General features: G+C 49.3%; 1 protein-coding gene across 1 annotated transcript; it reads left to right on the top strand.

The window, feature by feature from the left end:
- Positions 1-906: 906 nt before the first annotated feature.
- On the top strand, positions 907-20,049 carry LOC140396751 (probable G-protein coupled receptor 139). Its single transcript, XM_072485490.1, has 2 exons — positions 907-1,124; positions 19,069-20,049. Exons 1-2 carry the CDS (start codon positions 1,109-1,111, stop codon positions 19,965-19,967), a joined length of 915 nt encoding a protein of 304 aa, XP_072341591.1. The 5' UTR covers positions 907-1,108; the 3' UTR covers positions 19,968-20,049.
- Positions 20,050-20,819: the final 770 nt, after the last annotated feature.

Here is a 20,819-nt window from a genome sequence, read left to right as displayed (position 1 = left end):
TCTAACCCCTCACTGACAGGTGGCAGACCAGAATCTGAGTGTTCCCTTCCTCCTGAGATCGGAACTGCGATCCAGATGTCTGTCTGTTTTTATTCATTTCAATTCATATCTACCTGAGCAAATGATATGAGGCTAGAGATATCCTTCACATAGCGGTAGACAGATATTTCCCTGAACATCGGCTTGATCTCGCCCTCGAATTCCCTTTACCGTTGCAAAAGTGCCATTCCTCAGACATTTGGAATGAATTTCTTAGGCTCTTATTTCCTGCTGAACTCCTTTCTACTAACCGGTTCTGTGTGAGTCAAGTTTCCTGCTTTACCTATTCATTTTGTCACACTATCATCAGTTTAGTATAGTACATGTGCAAAATCCCTGTCTATGACATGTGACTAAATGACAATGACTGTTTTTGAACGCTCCGAATAATTTCAGGCAGGGGTCTGAGCATTTCCTTGCTTGACGCATTCAGCTCCAGGCACTCTGGTATTTCTTTCCTCGGCTTCAAACAATGTTCCATATGTAACCTGAATAAAGTAAAGCACACCACGTTTGGGCTCTACAAACGCATGTCTTGTGGACTCCAAACTGGGAATGAAATCTTCAGAACACAACCACGGCTGCCATTTCTTAGACGGAGAGTGGTGTTAATGGAGGTTGGCTGCACTGGAGGAACAGTGATTGCCGGCCTTGTGGGCGTGTGCAGTCTTTTGTTTCTCATATCTGTGTGTGGCCGGTCGGAAGCTCCACACCCCTGCTGCAAACTCATGTTTCTCGATCAAATTTGCGGATCGGTGCAGGATCTTTTTGTCAGATTTTTCAAGTATCCTTGTGAATTGTGATTGTGCAGGAAACACGGTCACATGCACTGCACTCCTTCCTGTGACTGAAATTGTCAAAACCGCCTTTCACCTGCTGAAAGTTTGTTTAACAATCAGCCTGGATTTTCCCCGCTTTTCCTCCAACTCGTCCTTTGGCTGAAAGCAACGATTTTAAAAATATTTTACGGGATGTTCGCGTCAATGGCTGAGCCAACATTTGTTGCCAGTGTTGTGGGATTGACGACCGGGTGTGTGGGTCAACCACATTTCTGACGCTCTGGAATACAATGTGGGACAGGAGAGGTAAGGATGGCAGGTTTATTTCCCTGAAGGGCATCAGGTAACCAGTTGTTGTTTTTCAACAGTGCAAATCACAATTCTTAATTGAATATTCAAACCGTGTATAATTATTTGGCAGTTGAAGCCTCCCCTTTGGAGAGCAGTTTTGCTCACCCCTATTATTTTGTTCTGAATTTAGATGTGATAGTGTGCGGCGGCTAGTTGAGATTATGGCTGAAATATGTTAATCTCTGAAATGAAGGCCAGCTACCCATATTGAGGGTTAAACTCCACCAAGTCCTGAGTTGGATCAAACCAAGAGAAATGTTGGTCGGTAAATTTCAGTCTATTGTTTTCCTTTTCAAAGAACAAAGAACAAAGAAAAGTACAGCACAGGAACAGGCCCTTCGGCCCTCCAAGACCGTGGCGATCATGCTGCCCGACTAAACTACAATCTTCTACACTTCCTGGGTCCGTATCCCTCTATTCCCATCCTATTCATGTATTTGTCAAGATGCCCCTTAAATGTCACTATCCTGTCATTTATGCCCTTTAAATGTCACCCACTAACCTCTGTGTAAAAAAACTTGCCTCGTGCATCTACTCTAAACATTGCCCCTCGCACCTGAAACATATGCCCCCTAGTAACTCACCCCTCTACCCTGGGGAAAAGCCTCTGACTATCCACTCTGTCCATGCCCCTCATAATTTAGAAGACCTCTATCAGGTCGTCCCTCAACCTCCGTCGTTCCAGTGAGAACAAACCGAGTTTATTCAACCGCTCCTTATAGCTAATGCCCTCGATACCAGGCAACATTCTGGTAAATCTCTTCTGCACCCTCTCTAAAGCCTCCACATCCTTCTGGTAGTGTGGCGACCAGAATTGTACACTATACTCCAAGTGTTGCCGAACTAAGGTTTTGTACAGCTGCAACATGACTTGCCAATTCTTATACTTAATGCTCCGGCCAATAAGGCAGGCATGCCGTCTGCCTTCTTGACTACCTTCTCGACCTGTGTTGCACACTTTCAGGGACCTGTGGACCAGTAAACCTAGATCTCGCTGACTTTCAATACTCTTGAGGGTTCCACCATTCACTGTATATTCCCTACCTGCAGTAGAACTTCCAAAATGCATTACCTCACATTTTGAACATAAGAACATAAAAACTAGGAGCAGGAGTAGGCTATCTGGCCCCTCGAGCTTGCCCCACCATTCAATCAGATCATGGCTGATCTTTTGTGGACTCAGCGCCACTTTAACCTAGTGAATCTCCTCTGCACACTCTCCAGTTCCAGTACGTCCTTTCTCAAGTAAGGAGACCAAAACTGAACACAATACTCCAGGTGTGGCCTCACTAACACCTTATACAATTGCAGCAGAACCTCCCTAGTCTTAAACTCCATCCCTCTAGCAATGAAGGACAAAATTCCATTTGCCTTCTTAATCACCTGTTGCACCAGCAAAACCAACTTTTTGCGACTCATGCACTAGCACACCCAGGTCTCTCTGCACAACAGCATGTTTTAATATTTTATCATTTCAATAATAATCCCTTTTGCTGTTATTCCTCCCAAAATGGATAACCTCACATTTGTCAACATTGTATTCCATCTGCCCGACCCTAGCCCATTCACTTAGCCTATCCAAATCCCTCTGCAGGCTTCCAGTATCCTCTGCACGTTTTGCTTTACCACTTATCTTAGTGTCGTCTGCAAATGTGGACACATTGCCCTTGGTCCCCAACTCCAAATCATCTATGTAAATTGTGAACAGTTATGGGCCCAACACTGATCCCTGAGGGTCACCACTAGCTACTGATTGCCAACCAGAGGAACACCCATTAATCCCCACTCTTTGCTTTCTATTAATTAACCAATCCTCTATCCATGCTCCTACTTTCCCCTTAATGCCATGCATCTTTATCTTATGCAACAACCTTTTGTGTGGCACCTTGTCAAAGGTTTTCTGGAAATCCAGATATACCACATTCATTGGCTCCCCGTTATCTACCGCACTGTTAATAACAAAGAACAAAGAAATGTACAGCACAGGAACAGGCCCTTCGGCCCTCCAAGCCCGTGCCGACCATACTGCCCGACTCAACTACAATCTTCTACACTTCCTGGGTCCGTATCCTTCTATTCCCATCCTATTCATATATTTGTCAAGATGCCCCTTAAATGTCCCTATCGTCCCTGCTTCCACTACCTCCTCCGGTAGCGAGTTCCAGGCACCCACAACCCTCTGCGTAAAAAACTTGCCTCGTACATCTACTCTAAACCTTGCCCCTCTCACCTTAAACCTATGCCCCCTAGTAATTGACCCCTCTACCCTGGGGAAAAGCCTCTGACTATCCACTCTGACTATGCCCCTCATAATTTTGTATACCTCTATCAGGTCGCCCCTCAACCTCCTTCGTTCCAATGAGAACAAACCGAGTTTATTCAATCGCTCCTCATAGCTTATGCCCTCCATACCAGGCAACATTCTGGTAAATCTCTTCTGCACCCTCTCTAAAGCCTCCACATCCTTCTGGTAGTATGGCGACCAGAATTGAACACTATACTCCAAGTGTGGCCTAACTAAGGTTCTATACAGCTGCAACATGACTTGCCAATTCTTATACTCAATGCCCCGGCCAATGAAGGCAAGCATTCCGTATGCCTTCTTGACTACCTTCTCCACCTGTGTTGCCCCTTTCAATGACCTGTGGATCTGTACTCCTAGATCTCTTTGAGTTTCAATACTCTTGAGGGTTCTACCATTCACTGTATATTCCCTACCTACATTAGCCCTTCCAAAATGCATTACCTCACATTTGTCCGGATTAAACTCCATCTGCCATCTCTCCGCCCAAGTCTCCAGACAATCTAAATCCTGCTGTATCCTCAGACAGTCCTCATCGCTATCCGCAATTCCACCAACCTTTGTGTCGTCTGCAAACTTACTAATCAGACCAGTTACATTTTCCTCCAAATCATTTATATATACTACAAATAGCAAAGGTCCCAGCACTGATCCCTGTGGAACACCACTGGTCACAGCCCTCCAATTAGAAAAGCATCCCTCCATTGCTACCCTCTGCCTTCTATGGCCTAGCCAGTTCTGTATCCACCTTGCCAGTTCACCCCTGATCCCGTGTGACTTCACCTTTTGTACTAGTCTACCATGAGGGACCTTGTCAAAGGCCTTACTGAAGTCCATATAGACAACATCTACTGCCCTACCTGCATCAATCATCTTAGTGACCTCCTCGAAAAACTCTATCAAGTTAGTGAGACACGACCTCCCCTTCACAAAACCGTGCTGCCTCTCACTAATACGTCCATTTGCTTCCAAATGGGAGTAGATCGTGTCTCGAAGAATTCTCTCCAGTAATTTCCCTACCACTGAAGTAAGGCTCACCGGCCTGTAGTTCCCGGGATTATCCTTGCTACCCTTCTTAAACAGAGGAACAACATTGGCTATTCTCCAGTCCTCCGGGACATCCCCTGAAGACAGCGAGGATCCAAAGATTTCTGTCAAGGCCTCAGCAATTGCCTCTACAGCCTCCTTCAGTATTCTGGGGTAGATCCCATCAGGCCCTGGGGACTTATCTACCTTAATATTTTTTAAGACACCCAACACCTCGTCTTTTTGGATCACAATGTGACCCAGGCTATCTACACCCCCTTCTCCAGACTCAACATGTACCAATTCCTTCTCTTTGGTGAATACTGATGCAAAGTATTCATTTAGTACCTCGCCCATTTCCTCCGGCTCCACACATAGATTCCCTTGCCTATCCTTCAGTGGGCCAACCCTTTCCCTGGCTACCCTCTTGCTTTTTATGTACGTGTAAAAAGCCTTGGGATTTTCCTTAACCCTATTTGCCAATGACTTTTCATGACCCCTTCTAGCCCTCCTGACTCCTTGCTTAAGTTCCTTCCTACTTTCCTTATATGCCACACAGGCTTCGTCTGTTCCCAGCCTTTTAGCCCTGACAAATGCCTCCTTTTTCTTTTTGACGAGGCCTACAATATCACTCGTCATCCAAGGTTCCCGCAAATTGCCGTATTTATCTTTCTTCCTCACAGGAACATGCCTGTCCTGTATTCCTTTCAACTGACTCTTGAAAGCCTCCCACATGTCAGATGTTGATTTGCCCTCAAACATCCGCCCCCAATCTATGTTCTTCAGTTCCCGCCTAATATTGTTATAATTAGCCTTCCCCCAATTTAGCACATTCATCCTCGGACCACTCTTATCCTTGTCCACCAGTACTTTAAAACTTACTGAATTGTGGTCACTGTTACCGAAATGCTCCCCTACTGAAACATCTACCACCTGGCCGGGCTCATTCCCCAATACCAGGTCCAGTACCGCCCCTTCCCTAGTTGGACTGTTTACATATTGTTTTAAGAAGCCCTCCTGGATGCTCCTTACAAACTCCGCCCCGTCTAAGCCCCTGGCACTAAGTGAGTCCCAGTCAATATTGGGGAAGTTGAAGTCTCCCATCACCACAACCCTGTTGTTTTTACTCTTTTCCAAAATCTGTCTACCTATCTGCTCCTCTATCTCCCGCTGGCTGTTGGGAGGCCTGTAGTATACCCCCAACATTGTGACTGCACCCTTCTTATTCCTGATCTCTACCCATAAAGCCTCACTGCCCTCGGAGGTGTCCTCTCGCAGTATAGCTGTGACATTCTCCCGAACAAGTAGCGCAACTCCGCCTCCCCTTTTACATCCCCCTCTATCCCGCCTGAAACATCTAAATCCTGGAACGTTTAGCTGCCAATCCTGCCCTTCCCTCAACCAGGTCTCTGTAATGGCAACAACATCATAGTTCCAAGTAGTAATCCAAGCTCTAAGTTCATCTGCCTTACCCGTAATGCTCCTTGCATTAAAACATATGCACTTCAGGCCACCAGACCCGCTGTGTTCAGCAACTTTTCCCCGTCTGCTCTGCCTCAGAGCCACACTGTCCCTATTCCCTAGTTCTCCCTCAATGCCCTCACCTTCTGACCTATTGCTCCCGTGCCCACCCCCCTGCCATACTAGTTTAAACCCTCCCGTGTGACACTAGCAAACCTCGCGGCCAGGATATTTATGCCTCTCCGGTTTAGATGCAACCCGTCCATCTTATACAGGTCACACCTGCCCCGGAAGAGCTCCCAGTGGTCCAGATAACGGAAACCCTCCCTCCTACACCAGCTGTTTAGCCACGTGTTTGTCTGCTCTATCTTCCTATTTCTAGCCTCACTGGCACGTGGCACAGGGAGTAATCCCGAGATTACAACCCTCGAGGTCCTGTCTTTTAACTTTCTGCCTAGCTCCCTGAACTCCTGCTGCAGGACCTCCTGCCCCTTCCTGCCTATGTCGTGAGTACCAATATGTACAACGACCTCTGCCTGTTTGCCCTCCCCCTTCAGGATTCCCTCTACCCGTTCGGAGACATCCTGGACCCTGGCACCAGGGAGGCAACATACCATCCTGGAGTCTCTTTCACGTCCACAGAAGCGCCTATCTGTGCCCCTGACTATAGAGTCCCCTATTACTATTACTCTTCTGCGCTTTGACCCTCCCTTCTGAACATCAGAGCCAGCCGTGGTGCCACTGCTCTGGCTGCTGCTGTTTTCCCCTGATAGGCTATCCCCCCCGACAGTATCCAAAGGGGTATATCTGTTCGAGAGGGGGAGAACCACAGGGGATTCCTGCACTGACTGCCTGCCCTTTCTGGTGGTCACCCATTTCTCTGCCTGCACCTTGGGCGTGACCACATTTACATAACTGCGATCTATGACGCTTTCCGCCACCTGCATGCTCCTAAGTGCATCCAATTGCTGCTCCAACCGAACCATGCGGTCTGTGAGGAGCTGCAGTTGGGTGCACTTTCTGCAGATGAAGCCTTCCGGGACGCTGGAAGCCTCCCGGACCTGCCACATCTCACAGTCAGAGCACAGCACCCCTCTAACTGACATTGCGTCAATTAATTAAAATTAAAATTTGTCTTTTTTTTTTTAAATACTTTTTTTTTTAAATTGCAAAGTTACTGTCAACTATCTATTTCCTAGCACTAGATTTCTACTAGAAATGCGATAGCTAACTATAATACTCTCCGATCTCTGGCTTAGATATCCTCTAAATTATAATTAAGTTATTATGTTTATTTAGTTCCCAAATACTCAAATTTTTTTTAAATTTAGGTTAGAATCCAAACCAGCCACTCTGGACACAGCTTTTCTGTGATGTCACTTCAGTTTCCACCCGACACACACAATTTGAAAAAAGGTATAAAAGTAAAAATCACTTACTTACCTTCTGAGTGTCTGAGATGTTCTCAGGTTCTCTCGCTGACAGAGACTGCTCCTCCACCTCCGATCCTTGACCTGCACAATGCTAATAATATAATATGTAACTTACCTTACACCAATGGGTCTTATTATTAGGTTAGAGGAGGAGGGCGGGTGGGAGACACTACACGTGTAGTGTCTCGGGTTTCCTCTCCACCAGAATTTATTGGTTGATGGGGGAGGGGGGGGGGAATTGCCAGAGGTCGAACTTCCGGTTCCCGCCTTATATAAAAACAAATAAAACAGAAAAGAAGAACAGACACGCCTGGTAAGGCTTTTTAAATTCACTACTCACCTCCCAGAAGGCCCCTGCGCACCGATGCCGCCGAAATCCAAAGGGCTGCTCCTGTAAAGGTAAGGTTTTTAAATTCACTACTCACCTCCCAGAAGGCCCCTGCGCACCGCTGCCGCCGAAGTCCAAAGGGCTGCTCCTGTAAAGGTAAGAGCTTTTAAACTCACTACTCACCTCCCAGAAGGCCCCTGCGCACTGCTGCCGCCGAAATCCAAAGGGCTGCTCCTGTAAAGGTAAGAGCTTTTAAACTCACTACTCACCTCCCAGAAGGCCCCTGCGCACCGCTGCCGCCGAAATCCAAAGGGCTGCTCCTGTAAAGGTAAGGTTTTTAAATTCACTACTCACCTCCCAGAAGGCCCCTGCGCACCGCTGCCGCCGAAGTCCAAAGGGCTGCTCCTGTAAAGGTAAGAGCTTTTAAATTCACTACTCACCTCCCAGAAGGCCCCTGCGCACCGCTGCCGCCGAAGTCCAAAGGGCTGCTCCTGTAAAGGTAAGAGCTTTTAAACTCACTACTCACCTCCCAGAAGGCCCCTGCGCACCGCTGCCGCCGAAATCCAAAGGGCTGCTCCTGTAAAGGTAAGAGCTTTTAAACTCACTACTCACCTCCCAGAAGGCCCCTGCGCACCGCTGCCGCCGAAATCCAAAGGGCTGCTCCTGTAAAGGTAAGGTTTTTAAATTCACTACTCACCTCCCAGAAGGCCCCTGCGCACCGCTGCCGCCGAAATCCAAAGGGCTGCTCCTGTAAAGGTAAGAGCTTTTAAATTCACTACTCACCTCCCAGAAGGCCCCTGCGCACTGCTGCCGCCGAAATCCAAAGGGCTGCTCCTGTAAAGGTAAGAGCTTTTAAACTCACTACTCACCTCCCAGAAGGCCCCTGCGCACCGCTGCCGCCGAAATCCAAAGGGCTGCTCCTGTAAAGGTAAGGTTTTTAAATTCACTACTCACCTCCCAGAAGGCCCCTGCGCACCGCTGCCGCCGAAATCCAAAGGGCTGCTCCTGTAAAGGTAAGAGCTTTTAAATTCACTACTCACCTCCCAGAAGGCCCCTGCGCACCGCTGCCGCCGAAATCCAAAGGGCTGCTCCTGTAAAGGTAAGGTTTTTAAATTCACTACTCACCTCCCAGAAGGCCCCTGCGCACCGCTGCCGCCGAAGTCCAAAGGGCTGCTCCTGTAAAGGTAAGAGCTTTTAAACTCACTACTCACCTCCCAGAAGGCCCCTGCGCACTGCTGCCGCCGAAATCCAAAGGGCTGCTCCTGTAAAGGTAAGAGCTTTTAAACACACTACTCACCTCCCAGAAGGCCCCTGCGCACCGCTGCCGCCGAAATCCAAAGGGCTGCTCCTGTAAAGGTAAGGTTTTTAAATTCACTACTCACCTCCCAGAAGGCCCCTGCGCACCGCTGCCGCCGAAGTCCAAAGGGCTGCTCCTGTAAAGGTAAGAGCTTTTAAATTCACTACTCACCTCCCAGAAGGCCCCTGCGCACCGCTGCCGCCGAAATCCAAAGGGCTGCTCCTGTAAAGGTAAGAGCTTTTAAATTCACTACTCACCTCCCAGAAGGCCCCTGCGCACTGCTGCCGCCGAAATCCAAAGGGCTGCTCCTGTAAAGGTAAGAGCTTTTAAACTCACTACTCACCTCCCAGAAGGCCCCTGCGCACCGCTGCCGCCGAAATCCAAAGGGCTGCTCCTGTAAAGGTAAGGTTTTTAAATTCACTACTCACCTCCCAGAAGGCCCCTGCGCACCGCTGCCGCCGAAATCCAAAGGGCTGCTCCTGTAAAGGTAAGAGCTTTTAAATTCACTACTCACCTCCCAGAAGGCCCCTGCGCACCGCTGCCGCCGAAATCCAAAGGGCTGCTCCTGTAAAGGTAAGGTTTTTAAATTCACTACTCACCTCCCAGAAGGCCCCTGCGCACCGCTGCCGCCGAAGTCCAAAGGGCTGCTCCTGTAAAGGTAAGAGCTTTTAAACTCACTACTCACCTCCCAGAAGGCCCCTGCGCACTGCTGCCGCCGAAATCCAAAGGGCTGCTCCTGTAAAGGTAAGAGCTTTTAAACTCACTACTCACCTCCCAGAAGGCCCCTGCGCACCGCTGCCGCCGAAATCCAAAGGGCTGCTCCTGTAAAGGTAAGGTTTTTAAATTCACTACTCACCTCCCAGAAGGCCCCTGCGCACCGCTGCCGCCGAAGTCCAAAGGGCTGCTCCTGTAAAGGTAAGAGCTTTTAAATTCACTACTCACCTCCCAGAAGGCCCCTGCGCACCGCTGCCGCCGAAATCCAAAGGGCTGCTCCTGTAAAGGTAAGAGCTTTTAAATTCACTACTCACCTCCCAGAAGGCCCCTGCGCACTGCTGCCGCCGAAATCCAAAGGGCTGCTCCTGTAAAGGTAAGAGCTTTTAAACTCACTACTCACCTCCCAGAAGGCCCCTGCGCACCGCTGCCGCCGAAATCCAAAGGGCTGCTCCTGTAAAGGTAAGGTTTTTAAATTCACTACTCACCTCCCAGAAGGCCCCTGCGCACCGCTGCCGCCGAAATCCAAAGGGCTGCTCCTGTAAAGGTAAGAGCTTTTAAATTCACTACTCACCTCCCAGAAGGCCCCTGCGCACCGCTGCCGCCGAAATCCAAAGGGCTGCTCCTGTAAAGGTAAGGTTTTTAAATTCACTACTCACCTCCCAGAAGGCCCCTGCGCACCGCTGCCGCCGAAGTCCAAAGGGCTGCTCCTGTAAAGGTAAGAGCTTTTAAACTCACTACTCACCTCCCAGAAGGCCCCTGCGCACTGCTGCCGCCGAAATCCAAAGGGCTGCTCCTGTAAAGGTAAGAGCTTTTAAACACACTACTCACCTCCCAGAAGGCCCCTGCGCACCGCTGCCGCCGAAATCCAAAGGGCTGCTCCTGTAAAGGTAAGGTTTTTAAATTCACTACTCACCTCCCAGAAGGCCCCTGCGCACCGCTGCCGCCGAAGTCCAAAGGGCTGCTCCTGTAAAGGTAAGAGCTTTTAAATTCACTACTCACCTCCCAGAAGGCCCCTGCGCACCGCTGCCGCCGAAATCCAAAGGGCTGCTCCTGTAAAGGTAAGAGCTTTTAAATTCACTACTCACCTCCCAGAAGGCCCCTGCGCACTGCTGCCGCCGAAATCCAAAGGGCTGCTCCTGTAAAGGTAAGAGCTTTTAAACTCACTACTCACCTCCCAGAAGGCCCCTGCGCACCGCTGCCGCCGAAATCCAAAGGGCTGCTCCTGTAAAGGTAAGGTTTTTAAATTCACTACTCACCTCCCAGAAGGCCCCTGCGCACCGCTGCCGCCGAAATCCAAAGGGCTGCTCCTGTAAAGGTAAGAGCTTTTAAATTCACTACTCACCTCCCAGAAGGCCCCTGCGCACCGCTGCCGCCGAAATCCAAAGGGCTGCTCCTGTAAAGGTAAGGTTTTTAAATTCACTACTCACCTCCCAGAAGGCCCCTGCGCACCGCTGCCGCCGAAGTCCAAAGGGCTGCTCCTGTAAAGGTAAGAGCTTTTAAACTCACTACTCACCTCCCAGAAGGCCCCTGCGCACTGCTGCCGCCGAAATCCAAAGGGCTGCTCCTGTAAAGGTAAGAGCTTTTAAACTCACTACTCACCTCCCAGAAGGCCCCTGCGCACCGCTGCCGCCGAAATCCAAAGGGCTGCTCCTGTAAAGGTAAGGTTTTTAAATTCACTACTCACCTCCCAGAAGGCCCCTGCGCACCGCTGCCGCCGAAGTCCAAAGGGCTGCTCCTGTAAAGGTAAGAGCTTTTAAATTCACTACTCACCTCCCAGAAGGCCCCTGCGCACCGCTGCCGCCGAAGTCCAAAGGGCTGCTCCTGTAAAGGTAAGAGCTTTTAAACTCACTACTCACCTCCCAGAAGGCCCCTGCGCACCGCTGCCGCCGAAATCCAAAGGGCTGCTCCTGTAAAGGTAAGAGCTTTTAAACTCACTACTCACCTCCCAGAAGGCCCCTGCGCACCGCTGCCGCCGAAATCCAAAGGGCTGCTCCTGTAAAGGTAAGGTTTTTAAATTCACTACTCACCTCCCAGAAGGCCCCTGCGCACCGCTGCCGCCGAAATCCAAAGGGCTGCTCCTGTAAAGGTAAGAGCTTTTAAACTCACTACTCACCTCCCAGAAGGCCCCTGCGCACCGCTGCCGCCGAAATCCAAAGGGCTGCTCCTGTAAAGGTAAGGTTTTTAAATTCACTACTCACCTCCCAGAAGGCCCCTGCGCACCGCTGCCGCCGAAATCCAAAGGGCTGCTCCTGTAAAGGTAAGAGCTTTTAAATTCACTACTCACCTCCCAGAAGGCCCCTGCGCACCGCTGCCGCCGAAATCCAAAGGGCTGCTCCTGTAAAGGTAAGGTTTTTAAATTCACTACTCACCTCCCAGAAGGCCCCTGCGCACCGCTGCCGCCGAAGTCCAAAGGGCTGCTCCTGTAAAGGTAAGAGCTTTTAAACTCACTACTCACCTCCCAGAAGGCCCCTGCGCACTGCTGCCGCCGAAATCCAAAGGGCTGCTCCTGTAAAGGTAAGAGCTTTTAAACTCACTACTCACCTCCCAGAAGGCCCCTGCGCACCGCTGCCGCCGAAATCCAAAGGGCTGCTCCTGTAAAGGTAAGGTTTTTAAATTCACTACTCACCTCCCAGAAGGCCCCTGCGCACCGCTGCCGCCGAAGTCCAAAGGGCTGCTCCTGTAAAGGTAAGAGCTTTTAAATTCACTACTCACCTCCCAGAAGGCCCCTGCGCACCGCTGCCGCCGAAGTCCAAAGGGCTGCTCCTGTAAAGGTAAGAGCTTTTAAACTCACTACTCACCTCCCAGAAGGCCCCTGCGCACCGCTGCCGCCGAAATCCAAAGGGCTGCTCCTGTAAAGGTAAGAGCTTTTAAACTCACTACTCACCTCCCAGAAGGCCCCTGCGCACCGCTGCCGCCGAAATCCAAAGGGCTGCTCCTGTAAAGGTAAGGTTTTTAAATTCACTACTCACCTCCCAGAAGGCCCCTGCGCACCGCTGCCGCCGAAATCCAAAGGGCTGCTCCTGTAAAGGTAAGAGCTTTTAAATTCACTACTCACCTCCCAGAAGGCCCCTGCGCACTGCTGCCGCCGAAATCCAAAGGGCTGCTCCTGTAAAGGTAAGAGCTTTTAAACTCACTACTCACCTCCCAGAAGGCCCCTGCGCACCGCTGCCGCCGAAATCCAAAGGGCTGCTCCTGTAAAGGTAAGGTTTTTAAATTCACTACTCACCTCCCAGAAGGCCCCTGCGCACCGCTGCCGCCGAAATCCAAAGGGCTGCTCCTGTAAAGGTAAGAGCTTTTAAATTCACTACTCACCTCCCAGAAGGCCCCTGCGCACCGCTGCCGCCGAAATCCAAAGGGCTGCTCCTGTAAAGGTAAGGTTTTTAAATTCACTACTCACCTCCCAGAAGGCCCCTGCGCACCGCTGCCGCCGAAGTCCAAAGGGCTGCTCCTGTAAAGGTAAGAGCTTTTAAATTCACTACTCACCTCCCAGAAGGCCCCTGCGCACCGCTGCCGCCGAAATCCAAAGGGCTGCTCCTGTAAAGGTAAGGTTTTTAAATTCACTACTCACCTCCCAGAAGGCACCTGCGCACTGCTGCCACCGAAATCCAAAGGGCTGCTCCTGTAAAGGTAAGAGCTTTTAAACTCACTACTCACCTCCCAGAAGGCCCCTGCACACTGCTGCTGCCGAAATCCAAAGGGCTGCTCCTGTAAAGGTAAGAGCTTTTAAACTCACTACTCACCTCCCAGAAGGCCCCTGCGCACCGCTGCCGCCGAAATCCAAAGGGCTGCTCCTGTAAAGGTAAGGTTTTTAAATTCACTACTCACCTCCCAGAAGGCCCCTGCGCACCGCTGCCGCCGAAATCCAAAGGGCTGCTCCTGTAAAGGTAAGAGCTTTTAAATTCACTACTCACCTCCCAGAAGGCCCCTGCGCACTGCTGCCGCCGAAATCCAAAGGGCTGCTCCTGTAAAGGTAAGAGCTTTTAAACTCACTACTCACCTCCCAGAAGGCCCCTGCGCACCGCTGCCGCCGAAATCCAAAGGGCTGCTCCTGTAAAGGTAAGAGCTTTTAAACTCACTACTCACCTCCCAGAAGGCCCCTGCGCACCGCTGCCGCCGAAATCCAAAGGGCTGCTCCTGTAAAGGTAAGAGCTTTTAAACTCACTACTCACCTCCCAGAAGGCCCCTGCGCACTGCTGCCGCCGAAATCCAAAGGCCTGCTCCTGTAAAGGTAAGAGCTTTTAAACTCACTACTCACCTCCCAGAAGGCCCCTGCGCACCGCTGCCGCCGAAATCCAAAGGGCTGCTCCTGTAAAGGTAAGGTTTTTAAATTCACTACTCTCCTCCCAGAAGGCCCCTGCGCACTGCTGCCGCCGAAATGCAAAGGGCTGCTCCTGTAAAGGTAAGAGCTTTTAAACTCACTACTCACCTCCCAGAAGGCCCCTGCGCACTGCTGCCGCCGAAATCCAAAGGGCTGCTCCTGTAAAGGTAAGAGCTTTTAAACTCACTACTCACCTCCCAGAAGGCCCCTGCGCACTGCTGCCGCCGAAATCCAAAGGCCTGCTCCTGTAAAGGTAAGAGCTTTTAAACTCACTACTCACCTCCCAGAAGGCCCCTGCGCACTGCTGCCGCCGAAATCCAAAGGGCTGCTCCTGTAAAGGTAAGAGCTTTTAAACTCACTACTCACCTCCCAGAAGGCCCCTGCGCACCGCTGCCGCCGAAATCCAAAGGGCTGCTCCTGTAAAGGTAAGAGCTTTTAAACTCACTACTCACCTCCCAGAAGGCCCCTGCGCACCGCTGCCGCCGAAATCCAAAGGGCTGCTCCTGTGTAGATAAGAGCTTTTAAACTCACTACTCACCTCCAAGAAGGCCCCTGCGCACCGCTGCCGCCGAAATCCAAAGGGCTGCTCCTGTAAAGGTAAGGTTTTTAAACTCACTACTCACCTCCCAGAAGGCCCCTGCGCACCGCTGCCGCCGAAATCCAAAGGGCTGCTCCTGTAAAGGTAAGTGCTTTTAAACTCACTACTCACCTCCAAGAAGGCCCCTGCGCACCGCTGCCGCCGAAATCCAAAGGGCTGCTCCTGTAAAGGTAAGTGGTTTTAAACTAACTACTCACCTCCCAGAAGGCCCCTGCGCACCGCTGCTGCCGAAATCCAAAGGGCTGCTCCTGTAAAGGTAAGAGCTTTTAAACTCACTACTCACCTCCCAGAAGGCCCCTGCGCACTGCTGCCGCCGAAATCCAAAGGGCTGCTCCTGTAAAGGTAAGAGCTTTTAAACTCACTACTCACCTCCCAGAAGGCCCCTGCGCACCGCTGCTGCCGAAATCCAAAGGGCTGCTCTTGTAAAGGTAAGAGCTTTTAAACTCTCTACTCACCTCCCAGAAGGCCCCTGCGCACCGCTGCCGCCGAAATCCAAAGGGCTGTCCTGTAAAGGTAAGAGCTTTTAAACTCACTACTCACCTCCCAGAAGGCCCCTGCGCACCGCTGCTGCCGAAATCCAAAGGGCTGCTCTTGTAAAGGTAAGAGCTTTTAAACTCACTACTCACCTCCCAGAAGGCTCCTGCGCACTGCTGCCGCCGAAATCCAAAGGGCTGCTCCTGTAAAGGTAAGGTTTTTAAATTCACTACTCACCTCCCAGAAGGCCCCTGCGCACTGCTGCCGCCGAAATCCAAAGGGCTGCTCCTGTAAAGGTAAGAGCTTTTAAATTCACTACTCACCTCCCAGAAGGCCCCTGCGCACTGCTGCCGCCGAAATCCAAAGGGCTGCTTCTGTAAAGGTAAGAGCTTTTAAACTCACTACTCACCTCCCAGAAGGCCCCTGCGCACTGCTGCCGCCGAAATCCAAAGGGCTGCTCCTGTAAAGGTAAGGTTTTTAAATTCACTACTCACCTCCAAGAAGGCTCCTGCGCACTGCTGCCGCCGAAATCCAAAGGGCTGCTTCTGTAAAGGTAAGAGCTTTTAAACTCACTACTCACCTCCCAGAAGGCCCCTGCGCACCGCTGCCGCCGAAATCCAAAGGGCTGCTCCTGTAAAGGTAAGGTTTTTAAATTCACTACTCACCTCCCAGAAGGCCCCTGCGCACTGCTGCCGCCTCAAAAAATTCCATTAAATTAGTTAGGCATGACCTGCCCTTTATGAACCCATGCTGCGTCTGCCAATTGGGACAATTTCCATCCAGATGCCTCGCTATTTCTTCCTTGATGATAGATTCCAGCATCTTCCCTACTACCGAAGTTAAGCTCAATGGCCTATAATTACCCGCTTTCTGCCTACCTCCTTTTTTAAACAGTGGTGTCACGTTTGCTAATTTCCAATCCGCCGGGACCACCCCAGTGTCTCGTGAATTTTGGTACAAAATCACTAGTGCATTTGCAATTTCCCTAGCCATCTCTTTTAGTACTCTGGGATGCATTACATCAGGTCCAGGAGACTTGTCTACCTTTAGCCCCATTTGCTTGCCCATCACTACCTCCTTGGTGATAACAAGGTCGTCACCTGTCATAGCCTCATTTCCATCAGTCACTGGCATGTAATTTGTGTCTTCCACTTTGAAGGCCGACCCAAAAACCTGTTCAGTTCCTCAGCCATTTCCTCATCTCCCATTATTAAATCTCCCTTCTCATCCTCTAAAGGACCAATATTTACCTTAACCATTCTTTTTTGTTTTATGTATTTGTAGAAACTTTTACGATCTGATTTTATATTCTGAGCATGTTTACTCTCATAATCTATTTTACTCTTCTTTATCGCTTTTTTCGAAGCTTTCTGTTGCCCCCTAAAGATTTCCCAGTCCTCCAGTCTCCCACTGATTTTTGCAAATTTGTATGTTTTTTTCCTTCAATTTGATACTCTCCCTTATTTCCTTAGATATCCACGGTCGATTTTCCCTCTTTTTATGGATTAAACTCCATCTGCCATCTCTCCGTCCAAGTCTCCAACCAATCTAAATCCTGCTGTATCCTCTGACAGTCCTCATCGCTATCCGCAATTCTACTAACCTTTGAGTCGTCTGCAAACTTACTATTCAGACCAGTTACATTTTCCTCCAAATGATTTATATATACCACAAACAGCAACGATCCCTGCGGAACACCACTAGTCACAGCCCTCCAATTAGAAAAGCATCCTTCCATTGCTACTCTCTGCCTTCTACGACCTAGCCAGTTCTGTATCCACCTTGCCAGCTCACTCCTGGTCCCGTGTGACTTCACCTTTTGTCCTAGTCTACCATGAGGGACCTTGTCAAAGGCCTTACTGAAGTCCATATAGACAACATCCACTATCCTACCTGCATCAAACATCTTTGTGACCTCCTCGAATACTCTATCCAATTAGTGAGACACGACCTCCCCTTCACAAAACCATGCTGCCTCTCAATAATACGTCCATTTGCTTCCAAATGGGAGTCGATCCTGTCTCGATGAATTCTCTCCAGTAATTTCCCTTCCATTGACGTAAGGCTCACCGGCCTGTAGTTCCCTGGATTATCCTTGCTACTCTTCTTAAACAGAGGAACAACATTGGCTATTCTCCAGTCCTCCGGGACATCACCTGAAGACAGTGAGGATCCAAAGATTTCTGTCAAGGCCTCAGGAATTTCCTCTCTAGCCCCCTTCAGTATTCTAGGGTAGATCCTATCAGGCCCTGGTGACTTATCTACTTTAATATTTTTCAAGACGCCCAACAACTCGTCTTTTTGGATCTCAATGTGACCCAGGCTATCTACACACCCTTCTCCAGACTCAACATCTACCAATTCCTTCTCTTTGGTGAATACTGATGCAAAGTTTTCATTTCGTACCATTTCCTCCGGCTCCACACATAGATTCCCTTGCCTATCCTTCAGTGGGCCAACCCTTTCCCTGGCTACCCTCTTGTTTTTTTATGTACGTGTAAAAACCCTTGGGATTTTCCTTAACCCTATTTGGCAATGACTTTTCGTGACCCCCTTCGAGTCCTCCTGACACCTTGCTTAAGTCGCATCCTCCTTTCCTTATATTCCACACAGGCTTCATCTGTTCCCAGCCTTTTAGTCCTGACAAATGCCTCCTTTTTCTTTTTGACGAGGCCTACAATATCTCTCGTTATCCAAGGTTCCCGAAAATTGCCCTATTTATCCTTCTTCCTCACAGGAACATGCCGGTCCTGAATTCCTTTCAACTGACACTTTAAAGTCTCCCACATGTCAGATGTTGATTTACCCTCAAACATCCGCCCCCAATCTAGGTTCTTCAGTTCCCGCCTAATATTGTTATGATTCGCCTTCCCCCAATTTACCACATTCACCCGAGGACCACTCTTATCCTTGTCCACCAGCACTTTAAAACTTACTGAATTGTGGTCACTGTTCCTGAAATGCTTCCCTACTGAAACCTCTCCCACCTTGCCGGGCTCATTCCCCAATGTCAGTTCCAGTACCGCGTCTTCCCTAGTTGGACTGTCTACATATTGTTTTAAGAAGCCCTCCTGGATGCTCCTTCCAAATTCTACCCTGTCTAAGCCCCTGGCACTAACGGAGTCCCAGTCAATATTGGGGATTTTGAAGTCTCCCATCACCACAACCCTGTTGTTTTTACTCTTTTCCAAAATCTGTCTACCTATCAACTCCTCTATCCCCCGCTGGCTGTTGGGAGGCCTGTAGTAAACCACCAACATTGTGACTGCACCATTCTTATTTCTGATCTCTACCCATATAGCCTCACTGCCCTCTGAGGTGTCCTCCCGTAGTACAGCTGTGATATCCTCCCTAACCAGTAGCGCAACTCCGCCTCCCCTTTTACATCCCCCTCTATCCCGCCTGAAGCATCTAAATCTTGAAACGTTTAGCTGCCAATCCTGCCCTTCTCTCAACCAGGTCTCTGTAATGGCAACAACATCATAGTTCCAAGTACTATTCCAAGCTCTAAGTTCATCTGCCTTACCCGTAATACTTCTTCCATTAAAACATATGCTCTTCAGGCTACCAGAAGTTGTGTTCAGGAACTTCACACTGTCTGCTCTTCCTCAGAGCCATACTGTCCCTATTCCCTCGTTCTCCCTCAATGCTCTCACCTTCTTACCTAATGCTCCCGTGCCCACCCCCCTGCCATACTAGTTTAAACCCTCCCGTGTGACACTTGCAAACCTCGCAGCCAAGATATTTATGCCTCTCCAGTTTAGATGCAACCTGTCCTTCTTATATAGGTCGCACCTGCCACGGAAGAGCTCCCAGTGGTCCAGATAACAGAAACCTACCCTCCTACACCAGCTGTTTAGCCACGTGTTTAGCTGCTCTATCTTCATATTTCTAGCCTCACTGGCACGTGGCACAGGGAGTAACCCCGAGATTATTTCTGTTTTACAGTTAATCTCGTGGCAATTGTGATCCTGTCCCGTGAGAAGTGCGGCCTCTCCACTTGTACCGTTCGCTATTTGGTGGCCATGGCAACAGCAGACCTACTGGTCATTATTAATGAGGTGATACTGAGACAGATAAATCAATATTATTTTCCAGCGTTATTCCTGAACATCAGCCCGGCGTGCAGTGTCCCGATTGTTCTTATATGTGCAGCCACGGACTGTTCAGTCTGGTTCACTGTCTCTTTCGCCTTTGATCGTTTTGTAGCAATTTGCTGCCTGACGCTGAAAATTAAATATTGCACTGAGAAAACAGCGGTCACGGTATTATCAACAGCCGGTATTCTGCTCTGCTTGAAAAACATTCCGTACTACTTTACATTCAAACCTTACGACACAGCTGACGACGTTCCATTCATCTGTTATACAAAGCCAAGTTTTTACTCTGAACCCGGGTGGGTGGCCTTCGATTTGTTCGATAAGATTCAAAATCCATTCTCCCCATTTGTTTTAATTATGTTATTCAACGCGCTGACAGTCAGACATGTTTTAATGGTCAGTCGGTTCCGTAAGCGACTGAGGGCTGTGGGTAACAGCGAGAATCGCAGTGACCCTGAGATAAAAAGCAGAAAGAAGTCGATGATTTTACTCTTCACCATATCCGGCAGCTTCTTACTTCTGTGGTCAACATACTTCGCTGAATTTCTCTATTATAGCTTTTCTGGATTCGATCCCAACAATTACAGCGATTCTTTGCACATCTTGCAGCAGGTCGGAATCATGTTGATCAATGTAAGTTGCTGCACCAACACGTTTATTTATGTTGCGTCACAGTCCAAGTTCAGGGAGCATTTCAAGAGGGCAGTGAAATATCCGGCTACCTCAATTATTAAACTAATTACGTGAAGTAGCAACGAAAACTCGGAAAATAGCACCTGTTAATGTTTCATAGCTGGCGACCTAATATTATTCCAATACATTTATCAAATTATTGATATAGTGTGGGCCAATAAATTGGAAAATAAATCATGCTTCCTGAATAATCACTTTGTTCAGTGGTGACATTCCTCATAAATTGTTGCAATACCTTCGACACAAGTAATAATTAATTTATGTCAGGGCAGAGTGATTAGCCTCTGTTGCAAATTTTACGACAGGTTTCTCCAGTGTTCTCCAAAAATCACACCGAGCGTGAACCCCGCCCTGACTTTTCCTGAGGTTATGGATACCCTATTGACAACAGCGCGACCAGCAGATCCTCCACTGGCCAATGGCTTGACAATCACGGTGCCGCGGGGACAATGGAAAACACCGCCCCTCCATCTGTTATCTTAATTAAAGTGCCATAAAATTGGATTAGTGCATCTCTGTACGCGTAGGTTCCCTTATTACAGCATCCTCGGTCGGCGTACAGCGGAAAATGGGCTGTGGTTTACTAATTACTTTTCTGAGGGCGCATTCTCACGGTGATTCCCGTCTGTAACCGGAAATTCCCGTCCGAGGCCAAGCCACCTTTAATTGGTCAATCAAAATTTCCGTCATGTCTGCGACAAATCCAGCGGCTACCGGGGTTGCTGGACTTGCCCTTGGCATGAGTGGGTGTGAAAACGTGACGCCAAAAAGAAACGTGGACAACCGCAGGTTGGCAGTGGATATGATAAAATAGGACAGAGTAAGCACGGCTTTGCAAAGGGAGGTCATGTCTGAAAATCTGTCAGAGTTCTTTGACGAGGAACAAGGAAGCTAGATCAAGGAGAA

This window comes from Scyliorhinus torazame, chromosome 20, assembly GCF_047496885.1.
Source record: "Scyliorhinus torazame isolate Kashiwa2021f chromosome 20, sScyTor2.1, whole genome shotgun sequence".
NCBI lineage: Eukaryota > Metazoa > Chordata > Chondrichthyes > Carcharhiniformes > Scyliorhinidae > Scyliorhinus > Scyliorhinus torazame.
The sequence above is the reverse complement of the archived record's forward strand: the minus strand, read 5'-3'. Positions and strand labels throughout refer to the sequence as shown.